The sequence below is a fragment of the Salvia hispanica genome, chromosome 6 (genome assembly GCF_023119035.1).
Source record: "Salvia hispanica cultivar TCC Black 2014 chromosome 6, UniMelb_Shisp_WGS_1.0, whole genome shotgun sequence".
In the NCBI taxonomy this organism is placed as follows: Eukaryota; Viridiplantae; Streptophyta; class Magnoliopsida; order Lamiales; family Lamiaceae; genus Salvia; species Salvia hispanica.
Genome location: NC_062970.1, coordinates 38,815,648 through 38,829,914, shown reverse-complemented (window position 1 = coordinate 38,829,914; position 14,267 = coordinate 38,815,648). Strand labels below are relative to the sequence as shown.

Here is a 14,267-nt window from a genome sequence, read left to right as displayed (position 1 = left end):
TGATTTTGTTGCCATAATATATTTTTTTTATTTTTCCATTATAATTTCAACTTTTACCATCACGAGATAATTGAAAAAACTGAAATGTTTTAGTATTAGAGTTTTAAAGTTATGAAATTGGCCAAATTCAACAAATAACTATAATTTAATAGTAATTATTATCACTAAATTTAAAAACAGATTATAGATAAAATTTTAATTTTTAAAAATGAATATCAACAAATTATTATTATTATTATTATTATTATTATATACTAAAATCACTAATCAATAAATTTTTAAATACTCTGATCATCTACAGTGTGGATGGTAGAGTAGGGCAATATTAAAGCTAAATCATTGATAAAAAAAAAAAAAAAAATTCATGCCTACTGCCTACATGTATACTACCGTGGCAAGTGTAAGATGAATCAAATTTTAAATACTGAAAATATGGAGTTAGTGCGGTATGTACAGAAGCTACTTTGGAAAGATTTTAAGTTTATAAAATTTGACACAAAACGTCACCGTATGACTACCACAGCAGCCCCTGCTGTGTTTTTACCACAGCAGGGGATCCAGCCCCTAAATCTCATTAAGTTTGCCTGTAAAAATGGGTCCACAAAACTGTGGCTTTATATATGTATTTTTACCACAGCAGAGGATCCAGCCCCTAATTCTCATTAAGTTTGCCTGCAAAAATGGGTCCACAAAACTGTGGCTTTATATATGTATAAATTGCAAGGAAAGAAAACGTTTGGATACCTATAAAGATACGTTTTTGGTTTGGGAAAATAAGGAATCTTTATTATTCTTCTTTTAATTCTTTATAAAGATGGAAGTTGAGAAGTGACATGAAAAGTGAAAGGACAATGCAGTGGCCCCCACAGTAATTGAGAAAATCAAGTAGATTTCGTAATGACGTTGTGAAAGTGATGGATTACAATAATCTAGAGAATTATATAATCATGACCGCATACTTAATCATGTTAATTTTCACCCGACCTGAAGAATGAAAACATGTACTCCCTCTCTTCCATAGTAATGAAAATGTTTCTTTTCGTCACAGAGATTAAAAAAACATGCGTTAAATAAAGGGGGAATAAAGTAGAAAATAAAAAAGATAAAGAGATGAAGAGAGAAAAAAAAGTAAGAGAGAGTGAAGTAAGAGTGAAAAAACGTATTGACTTTTACTAAAAAGAGAAATGACTTTATTACTATGGAACGTACCAAAATGGCAAAATGACTCTATTACTATGGAACGGAGGGAGTAGACTAATTCTTCTAAGACATGAAATACATACCCTCTTTTTGTTAGCGATTGATTAACATCAATTTCTTTTTATATCCCTCCCTCCTAAGACGTTGAGTCGTTTATGTTTCATATTTGTTTTGCAAAAATGAGAGTAATAAATTAGTAGTAAAGTCAAGAGATAGTAAAATAAGAAAAAATATAAAATATTGAAAAGTTTTATCTATATTATTTTTTCTCTTACCTTCCACTCTATCTACTTTGACCATTTAGTAGTATTATTTTCCTAAAACGAGTGCAATATCTAGGGACGGAGGGTGTGACCACGTGACTCCACAATTCCACTAACTTATTATACTCGCATTATATTACTACTACTATACAATTAGATTACTCTACAACAACAAGATATAAAAGTGTGACTCACCTCACTAACTTTTTCAACTGATTTTTTACTACTATATTTCTTAAAACTTTAAGCCGAATCAAACGAACTCAACCATACTAATCAGGAAATATGTGTGACTAATTTATGGCTGCTGGGATGTTATTGGGTTTAGTAAATACGGTCTTTTTATACATAGAATGCTATCAATATTAACATGTTCGCACGACAATATAAGTATATTTATATTTTACTGCATATGTAATTTCTTGACAAATGAATGCAGTTTCTGGATTCAAATACCGAATGCTACACATAATCCCGACCTTAGTAGGATTTAACTCCGACACCATCGTCCATCACTCCATGGTCTCTTGAAGAAAATTTTGGGGCAATTTTAGGATTAAATCCTAAACTATTTGGCTTGCACAAAAAATGTCTTAAAATAGAATAACTCAGGATAACATAAAACAAAGAAAAAACAGATAGGAAGGGGTTATCAGAAAATAAATAGAGGTAAATACATTACATTACATGTTATGATTAGTAGTTTTATCTCTAATATTCACTAACAAATCAGAACGATTGCAAAAGCCTTGAGAGAAAGAAAGCTCGGGATTGCGCAGGAAAACCTGATGTTAGCAGATTAATTGTTCTGATGGTTTTAGTCTGTTTGGAATCCACATTGCATCAGGATGCAACCATCTTTAGATACTTTGAGAGGGTAAACACACCCCAACTCTACTCCATCTTCTAAATCAGCTCTGCGGATCATAAATCCCTTGTCCAAGAGATGTCTCATCTCCGTATTCCTTCATCAACCAAATACTAATCTCATCTTCCAAATTCTCACAAACACATAAACAATCCCTCAAGGACAAGGACTGATTTAGAAAGATGGGACTTCACAAACTCCGTTGAAATGAGAGCAAATCAAACCATGACTTACATACACACTGGCATATCATAGCTCAGTTTGGTTAGTATAAATTACGTATTTTATTTGTATTCATATTGATATTGATTTTCTCTTTATTAATAGATCGTATATTAATACCATACTGAGTATCGTTGTCTGGAAAATATCATTATTGTGTCAAACTTTGCGGTATACTGAATTACAGTATAACTAAAACTACGTGATATCAAGGAAAAAAAAAAGACATCAAAAGATACATATCATATTTACGTTTATCGCAATTTTGCTTCTAAAACTATATTTACGTTTTTTTGCAATTGGTTTAAGGTTCAATACACGATCAACCTTAAAATATCCTAAAACGCCAACTAGTCAAAGTATATGGAGTATTAAATTTTCAAATTTGATGGTATGTAAGAGGAGAGAAAAACATTTGAATAAATATAATAGTGAATGTGAAACACAATTAACATGGTAAAATATCGAACAAATCACATTAAATTATTTTACACAATGAAAAATACACAACTTTAAATTTTCGACAAGCCACAGCTGAAAAAACCGTAAAGAAAATATACATCAAGTTATGCATAATGAAGAACGAATATCATTGTATACAGAGTATTCCAATATTTTTAAGAAATATTTAACCAAACAATTACGTTGATATGACCTAAAATGAAAGCATAAAAGTGCTCTTAAAAATGCAACTTAGAATTTTTTATATAAAAAACATGTATATTGAATATTGATTACTAAGCACGGATTACATAGTTAAAAAAATATCCTAGATGGTGAAATTGGTTACAAAGTAGTAGTAATAAACAGCTAACTATATATTATTATATTTCTTAGTGAGGATGTTTTTAATAAAATATTAATAATTTAAATATTTTACCAATATTATTATTTAAATTTGATAGATTAACTAACATATTTATATGCAACTGATTCTTCTCAATTTAGCCCCACTAAAATTCGTATATTCGATTTGAACCCAGTGCTGGACAAAGCCAAATTACAGGCATCCGCTCTCGTAACTCACACAGTCACACACACTAGAGATCTATGGGTTCTGCAAACAAGACTCTACCGCTGATTCTCCTGCTATTTTCTGATCTTTTTATATGTCAGATTTTATCTGAAGGCGTCACTAAGGAGGAGGCCAAGCATCTCAGAGATGAGGTCACCCACTCATCAATTTCGGATTCATTTTTATTTTTGAGATAGTTAAATAGCCATCTGCCTAAAGAAGCTAACTTTTACTATGCAAAGCTGTTCTATGGCTGGATTGCTTGGGTTTCCATATGAATTGTTGTGGTTTGAGTTGAGGGTTATTGTAAACGACGGCAGTAAAGGCTTTAGGTTACTGTAATGTGAATTTCTTGCTCGATGGTTTTATTTTGCTGTGAACTTGGTGAACTATTGGATAATGATGTTTGATTTATTCCACTATGCGAGGGACTAAATGAGGTTTGAAGGAATGGTGGAGGGCTGCAGCTCATTTGCAAAATATTTTTCAGTTTAATAGTACAAATTTTGGTGAATTTGCTTTTCAATTAAATTATCTAGTTGTATTTTTGTTAAGGAAATTTTGTGTCTGGGTGAATAATCTTTGTTTTCTTTTGTGGATTGCTGTGTTTTTTTTTTTTTCAGTTTTTGAATATTGTATGTACTATCAAGCAGTAAAACCATCTGTATATTGAATTGTGGATTTCTTGTATGTCAATTTAATTGCATTTGGGTTTCCTGAATTTTAATAGTTTCAAAGGATCAACCACATTTGATTCCATATGCATGTGTAACTGCAGAGGATGAAATTTCTTCTGAAAAAAAGAAAAGAATTCTTGTTGATTTGGGGAAACCTTCCTGCTTTTCTATATTTAGTACAGTTGCATCCTTTTTCACTTTCAAGTTAGTTTTATGTCGCTGGCGTGGTCTCGGTCACTAATCCAATAAATGTGGATAGTTTAGGTGCGCGAAATGTTTTATCATGCCTTTGGTGGATACATGAAGCATGCATTTCCACATGATGAATTGAAGCCTTTATCGTGTGGAGGGGAAGATACACTTGGAGGATATGCATTAACACTGGTGAACACAATGACTCTTGATTTGCTCAATGGTCATAATGTATTTTAAATTTATGTGTACACCTTTTGGAATCTCATGTTTTGTAACTCAGATTGATTCATTGGACACACTGGCTTTGCTTGGTGACCGAGAGAACTTTTCTGCATCTGTTGAATGGATTGGTAAAAATCTTCGATTTGATATTGTGAGTACAGATTTTGTGTTTGTTTTGCATGAAATTGAACAAACCTATGCTATTAAATTTTCCACCTGTTGACCCAAACTTAAAATCATATAACTGAGCATGCTTTTATCTGTGAAATTTTGTTCTTAGCTAACTGGGAGACCTGTCAATATGGTACATTGGTACTCTATGTTGCATTTTATGTACTGATTGAATTTTCTAGATCTAGCATTTCTTTCATTTGTATATCTGAAATGAACATATGCACTTACAAGTTCTTTGGAGTATTCTTCTACTTTTTCTTCAGTCTCTCTTCATTCGCTTACCCTTTTTCTTCAGTTGGTATGTGTGTTATTTCGTGGAGAGGTGGGGTTGGGGTACATAACTAAATGTATTAGCTTATCTTTTACTATTAACTTTAATTATACTTTCTATTCTCATTATCTTTAAAGCGATATAGTGACTTTGTAATCATTGTCATGAATTCATGATATTCTAATTATAATTCTTTTATTGACTTTTACTCCCTCCATCCCATAGTAGATGTCACACTTTCCTTTTTAGTTTGTCCCACAAAAGATGTCACTTTTCCATTTTTGGAAAAAGTTCTGTCTCACATAAATATAAAAATTATATTTTTTCTCTCCATTTAACACACAAAACAAAACCTCCTAAAATCCCGTGCCGTCCCACAAGTGTGACATCTTTTGTGGGATGGGGGGAGTACTATATTAGTCTCTCAGTTATGCTAGGAGAAAGTTATATGGAAATGACTGACAGCTCCGAACTATTTTTCCAGTCACTTAAAGGTTGATTTCTAAGATACGTTGATTTTGTTTCATATTAGGTTATTGAAAAGTAAATTCCTAGCTTCTATTTGGAGTTAACTCTAGCAGTCATTTTGAAGTTGAGTGCTAAATTTGTTCATCTCGTGGCAGATTTGGTTGATTGGTTCTTAAAGAAGTTCCTAGCTAAAATTTGGTATTAATATATTGTTTTGCAGAATAAAACAGTTTCGGTCTTTGAGACTACAATAAGGATACTTGGAGGCCTTCTTTCTGCACATCTTATTGCAAGTGATTATAACACGGTATATTCATCGGCATATGATCCTTGTTGTTGTTCTTGTGTATAGTGCATATCTTTGCTAGATATTTATGTATTCAGATGGAGAAACTATTTCTTCTCTATGCATCATCATATCCTCATGTAAGTATGTAGTCATCTCATTTCACTCATCCACCTCAGCATTATTTAGGAGGTAATGGAAAACCATGTAAAAAGTCATAACAATGGAATTAGGTGGAATTGCCCATATACAAAAGCATAAATTTTTTGAATTTTCCTAATCGTGCTATTCTAAGTATGCTTGGATGCCTTGCAGTTTATCACTAGTGGCTGTATGCTTATATATCACATGCAGTATTTTGTCTTGATGCTCTTAATCAGATAATCCTTGGATATCCTTGTTCTTTGCAACCTGTGAATTCTTTTCCAATAGAGAAGAGTGTATTGTAGTCTCGCTTCATGCCTAATTGCTTCAAAAAGTTGTACTATGAATTTATGATATAGGCTTCATTAGTATCGAAAAACTACTGATATTATTATTATTAATCGATTCTTACTTGTTTAGGGCATGAGAATACCCTCATACGAGGATGAGTTGCTTCATTTGGCTGAGGATTTAGCTCGTAGAATGTTGCCTGCGTTTGATACTCCTACAGGTATTATCAATGGGTGTTGGCTTTTAAGCATAAACGAGTTCCTTGACTTTAACATGGTAGATGCATAAGATTGATATAGCTAATTCTCCTTGATGGGGGAGTGTGGGATAGATGCTTGATTTTATGCTGTTACTCAACTTCCCTAGTAAAATACTGACAAATTTATGTACTTGCACGTAATTCTAACTAATAATATTTTGAAGCTGGATTGATCAATTTGATCCATTTTTGTTTGATATGGCTGTTTGGTGTAATTTACATCGCTGATGAGAATTAATTCAGTTTCTTTCTGGTTCATGTTGTTTGTTGTTTTCAGTGATGTGGTTATTTGTATAAGGGTTAATAACATGCAAATGACCACTTTGACCAAATTATGGTTTTGCACACCAGCTTAAAATTCCACGTTAACGATCTGTCGTTCAATTACTGATCTTTCAATTTGATCTAATTTTTCTAATGATTAGATTTCAACCAAATTTGATGCTTTCACGTCCGCCTGAGAATCCGAGGTGGCTAAATTGGCCGGCTTACGTACCAAACATCGTTGTTTTTGACTGAGATTAAAACTCTTCATGATCGAATGAAATTGTTCATAATTAACTAAAATTGGAATTTTTTTGAATATGAGGGCAGCATTTGGAGTGTAAAACCAATTTGGTCAAAGTTCAGTAATTTACTGGCTATTGTCTCTTTAGTTAATAAACCACTATGTGCTATGTGAGATTTTCATTGGTTGGAGGATTTTAGATCTAAGTTTATTTGCTTTATGATGATAACCTCCATCTTTTTGCATGTGTATTGTGTAGGAATTTGCTGATGTTCATGTATAATATTTGCTGCAGGAATCCCTTTTGGGTCAGTAAATTTAATGCATGGAGTAGATGAAAACGAAAGCAAGGCAAAGCCTCTTTGTATTCTCTTAACCCTGTTAATGTGCTATCTTTTTACTTAAGTAGTAAATCATTATAAGAGAGAGAAATTCTGCTTATTCATTTAGGACCACATTATTGACATCGATGTCGTTCAACTTGCTAATGTTTGATTCTTTGTCCTCCCAATTCATGTTAGTATTTTTTGTTAGTTCAATGGTTTCAAAGGATTACATGTCTAAATTTCTTGTAATCCTAATTCCTAAGGTGAAAATGATATGAATAATGACTGAAGAGTAATGGGTTTGTCAACTAGGGCACCAGTTATCGGCCAACTTTTCTCCAGTTGCTTTGATGTTTTAGTTAATGGAACTATTATAACTTTTTTGGGACAATATCTAATGAGATTGTTGTGTGTATCTATTCAGTAAATTGTGTGGATTTTAACTATTAAGAGTACTTTATTAAAATATCTATTATTTGTATATAAACTGACATGCCTTTAATCTTATGGTTCTATCGTTCAATGTAATTGACTGTCCAATAATCCTAGTTGAAAAACAGATTTAAAAAACCTTGATAGTTCATACACTGACACATAAAAAATGAATTCAGGCCATGAAGTATCGATCAGAGGTCTAATTGTGTGCTTGTAACAGATTTTCTGGTTTTATCTTATATTAATCATTTTGTAATGATTGTTTAGAAATATTTTTGTCTCTATGAGGCTTTGAATGATATAAAAGATCTCTCCTGTGTAGATTACATCAACAGCCGGTGGTGGGACACTGACATTGGAATTTGGGATGCTGAGCCGTCTGACAAATGATCCAAGTAAGAGATTAAGTCAGACAGACTTGGATCTCAGAATTTAACCTTGTTTCTGTGTGGTGCTAACTTTTCAATGCTTGGCTTGTTGTGGGTAGTTTTTGAGGAAGTCACGAAGAATGCAGTGCTAGGACTATGGGCACGCCGTTCAAGAATCAACTTAGTTGGTGCTCACATTGATGTTTTTTCTGGAGAATGGACTCAAAAGGTCATTTTTAACCTAGTAACTTTCTGATAGGAGAAAAAATAAATTGTTAAAGGATTGTAGTTAAACATTGTAAAATAGTATGATAAGTAATACTTACAGAAGTATCAATATTTAATGGTTGTATGTCTTTGTTCTGTAAGGTAACACAATCATAACAAATGAAGAGTACTACCATATAGAACAAAGACATATACCATTAAAGAATACTTCATTTTATATGAAAGGTTGTCATATTAAGAAAATCATATGTGTAGGTTGTTTATAAATATAGATGAAGAATGCTTTTGTTTGGAAAGTTTTGTTGTCACGACTGGATGTGGGCTAATTTTGCCTCTTATCTTCTCCGTTGAGCTGTAGGATGCTGGAATAGGAACCAGTATAGACTCTTTCTATGAATATCTACTCAAGGTGAGTTGTTTTATTGCTGGAAATTGAAATCTGCATTGCAATAATAATAATTGTATGTAAGCTACTTCAAATATACTCTTTAGCTCTTATTTGCAGGGTGATTTTTCCGTGCCTACATCATGTTAAAAATCCTTGTGAATTCTGAAACTTTTTGCAAGAGAAATCTATAAAAAAACTAACCTTTTCTTTAAGAAAAAGTTTTGTATTCCATTAAGCTATTGGTAGAAAATCTAGTTATATTATGCTTGAAAATCTGCATTGCTTACTTTTAGACAAATGTAGGGAGATGGTCCTAGATTTATTTTATAGACTTCATATTTGCTTTAAATTGCTTTATTTTGTTAGGTCAATTTTGGCTTCTACACTGTTTCCTTCTAGCTTGGTTTATCTTGACCTACGGTTTGGGATCATTCATAATTTCTCAACTTCTTATCTTCAGATCCAAACATAGAGTAATATGTTGTCTATATGTAAAAGTCAACTTAATGCAGATACGATTATTTTAAGCAGTTAGGAATATATTGTATCTCACCTTTTGAACAAAATTTCCTTTTTTTTGTTATAATATATCAAACCCTGTGATAAATTTATGTTAAGATGTTTCTTTGATAGATACTGTTTAGTCCTTCCCTTTTCTAACAATTATATAATTAATTTCAGGCTTATATATTGTTTGGAGATGAAGAGTACCTTTTCATCTTCCAAGAAGCTTATAGGGCTGCAATGCTATATCTTCATAATGATCCTTGGTCAGTAAATTCATTGACCATTTTGTCCTAATTGCATATTCCTCAGCCTTGTTCAACTGATTGACTCTTCTTTTCACCTTCTTAATTAATTGAAAATAATGCCTTATCAATGTCATTATCCATAGGTATGTGGAGGTGAATATGAATTCTGCTGCCCTTGTTTGGCCATTATTTAATAGCCTGCAAGCATTTTGGCCTGGCCTTCAGGTAGATTTATTTATTTTTCTAAGTTGTTTTTATCTCAGTACCAAGTTGTAATTTTTTAATCTTATATATGTAAACTGCTCTTGATAATTGTGTAAGGTTCTGGCTGGGGATATCGAGCCTGCAATAAAAACTCATGCTGCCTTCTTTAGTGTCTGGAAAAGATATGGTTTCACTCCAGAAGGTTTTAATTTGGCCACTTTTAAAGTTCAGGTAGTTTACTTGTTTATCATGGTCTTTGAACTTTACTGAGGATCGGGTTTCAGAGTTTCCTTCTTTTATTTCTATGTATTGATTATCCGCTTAATCACTTTCTCGATTCAAAGTTCTGAAATCCATAAAGCCTATCTGATCCGCCACTATTTTCTTATTCATTTCCATGTAAGTTATGCCAAATGGTTAAAGAAAGCCAATGCTTGTTTGTCTCTTTAGGCATAATTGCTGAATTTAGTAGCATATTGTTAGAAAATGTTACGTGTAGGTTGTGCTATGTCTGTGACTCTATAGAATGATGGACTTGTTTCTGTTTCTCACTGCTCATGTTCCCTTACATGAAGCAAAGTTAAGAATTGATGGTCTATCTGTGGTTGGTTTGATTCTGAAAGTCATGTGTGTGCGCCTGAGAAAACATGTTTTTTGTACTAATATTAAGTGGCTGATCAAATCAAATAATTTGTTTCTCTCTGGTATGCCTAATGTGCTGCTCAAATTAGATTGTTAATTTTCAATTTCCTTTTGGTATAAGACTGTCACTAGCATGCTGTATGGCTAGTTCCAAATACATGAAATTCTAATTGTTCTGGTTTTCACATGGTTGTTGCTTTGCGACGAATTAATGTAATGGCTAGCTGAGGTTGAAAATTAATGTTATCATGACTAGCTGAACAGCGTAAACATCCAACTGCATTGTTTAGTACGTATGCCTCGACATCAATTTTGTGAATCAGAACAATTGAAGTTTTGAAAGTTCATGTATTTGGAGGCAGAATTTGTGAGTAGTCATTGAGTTGTACAGTCAGTTGAGCTCCACTTTGTGGTGCCATCATTCGTCCATCTCTGGTCCTCCATAAGGCTGAGAAAAGTAGAATTGGATTTGGTATGAATTACTACACAAATATGTTTTTTTTGAGGTTCTCGAGACTTTTCATTATATTAGATTTTTGTTAGGCATGTGCCAGATAAACTCAAGGACCTTGTTAAGATTGTTCACTGGGTTAATATATCCCAGTTTTGTGGGGTTTGCCTTATCTGTTTGATGGTTTCTATTTTTCCCTTGGCTTCTGTGACCTGTATTTTTCTCATCTTTTCATAATGACATCAACCAGCAAGGTCAGAAAAGTTATCCGCTGCGTCCTGAATTAATAGAAAGTACATATTGGCTTTACAAAGCTACTCGAAACCCCAGGTTTGCTTTTGTGTTTCTTCAAATATGTATGGATCTTTGGAAAATTCTTTTACTAAAATGCAACCATCCAATTATGCTTAGATTTCTCGATGCCGGAAGGGACATGCTTGCTAGCTTGCAGTACGCCGCTCGATGCACTTGTGGATATTGTCATATTTCAGATGTAGAGTTTCATCAGCAAGAAGATCACATGGAAAGCTTCTTTTTGGCTGAGACTGTAAGTCATCCAGGGTTTCCATAAAAATGTCATGTTACTATTTTTCCTAGAAAATTTGATTAGTACATAACGTAGGTTGGCAAATACTGTGAATTAAGTATTAAAGAGAAGAAAAACTGAGTTAAAATTCATTTCATTTCAGTGTGAATCTCCAATCATAATTAACCCCACCCTCTCAGCTTTGCATGTGACAAAGCATGCTTTCTGCGTATTGTTTGTTTTGTTTTTTTTCATGCTCAACACATCTATTCTCTCACATTCATTTAGAATTTAATTAGCAATAACTCTTTTAGGTCAAATACCTGTGGTTGCTATTTGATTTGGCTGCTGGTCCAGATAACTTGGTTGAGAATGGCCCATACCCGTAAGTTGGTGACGACAACTACTTCTGTTTTCAACTTATTTACTAATTCATGCTCTTGAGTTTATTGTAGCTTTTCTATTTACACGTTTACATACTGACATTCAACTGCAATGGTTATTCATGAAGTGATTGACCTTAAACTCCTACATTAACATCTTATCATTGCCGAGTTATTTTTCATAGGAGTAAAAAATATCCGAGACTTTTACCAATGCTCTCTTGGTGCCATCTATCCCCATCTACAGGTACATCTTTAGCACCGAAGGCCACTTGCTTCCGGCCACTCCGCAAGTATCTTTAGTTAGTGAACATTGTAGCTATCTTGGAGCATACTGTAGAAGCAGCAACTTGAGACAAGAAACCTTCTTTTCAGAAGCTGCAAGGGACTCTTCAACCACAAATATTTCAGAATCTCTTACAAACACAGATGCAAAGATTTTATCACGCTCTGATTCACGAAAATCACGCGCATCAGGATTGATCAAGGTCAGTGTGGAGTGCCGTGTGCATCTTTCGACACACCCTTTGATGCAGTATTGGAAGAGTTATATTTTTGGTTTTATTTATTTCCTAGTTAATATAATTAGTAGATGGAAAATTATTAGAAGTAATTGTTTTTCCTTCTACTAATTATATTAACTAGGAAATAAATAAAACCAAAAATATAACTCTTAATGACTGAACTGGTAGATAAAAAGAACTCAACTAAATTGAGAACTTGAGAGTATAAAACTCAATGTCAAAATATATGATCAAAGTCTGTCTTTTAAGTTCAACAATGAGGCCTTTATATAGGCAAAGGGAAATCCTAAACTTATGGAAAATAAAACTAGAAGGACAATAACTAAAAGGAAAATAAGCAAAGTTGGAAAACCTAATTTGTAGTAGGAAAAACAATTACTTCTAATATTTTTCCATCTACTAATTATATTAACTAGGAAATAAATAAAACCAAAAATATAACTCTTCCAATACTGCATCACCCTTATTCATATTGGCCATGCAGCCTGCCTTAGCTTATACACACTTTCTGTATTGATCTGTTTTCTTGACAAGTCTAAATTCGGCTACAATTCTTTTCGCTCCATTCATGACAGGGATACTGTCCTGGACTAACTCATGCGCAAAGGTACGGTATATCATATGTTGCTTCTGATGATAGTCCTGGGGAGGAGTCATCGAGCACAGAGCCGGATACTGTGGTTCAAAATTCTTCAACAGCCTTGATGGTTTCAAATCAAAGTTCTGATTCTCCAGCTTCAGATGCTGATGATGATCATAAACCCAGGGAGGATCAGAGAGCACCACAGCTAGACGATGAAACTTCACAAATCGTCAATGTAACAAGCAAGGAGGAGGTGTGATTCAGTGGTGTATTGTCAACTTTGAAGATGCTTAACTTAAGCCAGCGTGAACGTCGCGTTGCCTTTGGAGAGCTTCAGTAAGGTGGTTTAGACTTGGCTATCTGGCACAAAGTCGACTTCTATGAAAGCTGGAAAAGCTGACGTTGAACACACTCCTATCTCACTGGTGAAAGATACTGACCTTCAAACTCTTATCAACAACCTGCTATACCATGTATGTATACTACATGCTATTTAAATTGATAGTGAAAATGTTGCGGACCGTACATAGGACACTTGGTGCTCAAAAGAATCTTATGAATACATGTGCTCGCAGATAGGAGTTAAGCTTCAACTGTATAAGATAGACCAACATAGTTAAAAGGCGATCTAACCTTAATTTTGCTTTGCTTTATCTGAATTAAAAATACCTTAGCTGATATGGTTCAATGTCATTTTTTTTGTTCAGTATCCTAGTTGAATTGTGTATCTATCTAATCAATATCTGTCAATGAAATGTAATCATCATTTTTGCCTTGTTCCTTGAAATTATGTGCCAATTTATTGTGAAGATTGAATCCATGGTATAAGTTAATTAGAGTAAGGAAACCGTGACAATGGACGCATCCTCAATGTCTAGGGTCTAGGGTTGCGCTTTCTTTGCTCGTGTCGGGTGCTTTCGTTCTTGTCTTGAGAGAGTTATTTTCCAGGCGAAGTAATGGAGCAATTATTTTTCTTGATAATAAGTGTTACTACTAGTTTTATAAAATAAGCCACGAGTTGGGGTCATAGGGCAGGTTCAAGTTGGGTCTGGATGACCTTACCTGCGTGCACCCAAGTTTTTGTGACAGGTCAAAGGGAGAAGACTAAATAAACAGAGTTAGAGTTATGAAGACCTATTATTCATGTATGCTAATCTTAGTGAAAACAAATGTCTAAATACAAACACTCAAATAGTAGATTATTCCCACTTGCATTCTTTTTCATATAGAATATATAAAGATTGGAAGCTGAGGATTTTAGAATCATAATCTAATTACACTGTGGCTTTGTGTCGGGTTGTTTTCCAAAGTTGAAACATGTGTAATATTCTCAAGTTAACAAATTTATACATGACACATACCTCAAAGATACTAGTACAATATATTTATTTATA

At 33.4% G+C, this 14,267-nt stretch overlaps 1 protein-coding gene across 3 annotated transcripts; it reads left to right on the top strand.

Moving 5' to 3' along the window:
- Nucleotides 1-3,568: 3,568 nt before the first annotated feature.
- LOC125197125 (alpha-mannosidase I MNS4) lies at nt 3,569-13,660 on the top strand. 3 transcript variants are annotated; one of them, XM_048095831.1, is made up of 18 exons: nt 3,569-3,720; nt 4,510-4,629; nt 4,721-4,813; nt 5,796-5,882; nt 6,426-6,516; nt 7,359-7,414; nt 8,147-8,219; nt 8,312-8,421; nt 8,779-8,829; nt 9,490-9,578; nt 9,704-9,785; nt 9,882-9,995; nt 11,108-11,187; nt 11,269-11,404; nt 11,698-11,768; nt 11,952-12,013; nt 12,142-12,254; nt 12,866-13,660. In XM_048095831.1, exons 1-18 carry the CDS (start codon nt 3,604-3,606, stop codon nt 13,130-13,132), a joined length of 1,812 nt encoding a protein of 603 aa, XP_047951788.1. In that variant the 5' UTR covers nt 3,569-3,603; the 3' UTR covers nt 13,133-13,660. The 3 variants fall into 3 exon arrangements, with proteins under 3 accessions (XP_047951788.1, XP_047951787.1, XP_047951789.1); XM_048095830.1 differs by lacking the exon at nt 11,952-12,013 and having other exon boundaries at nt 12,014-12,254; XM_048095832.1 differs by lacking the exon at nt 11,952-12,013 and having other exon boundaries at nt 3,599-3,720; nt 4,505-4,629; nt 12,014-12,254.
- Nucleotides 13,661-14,267: the final 607 nt, after the last annotated feature.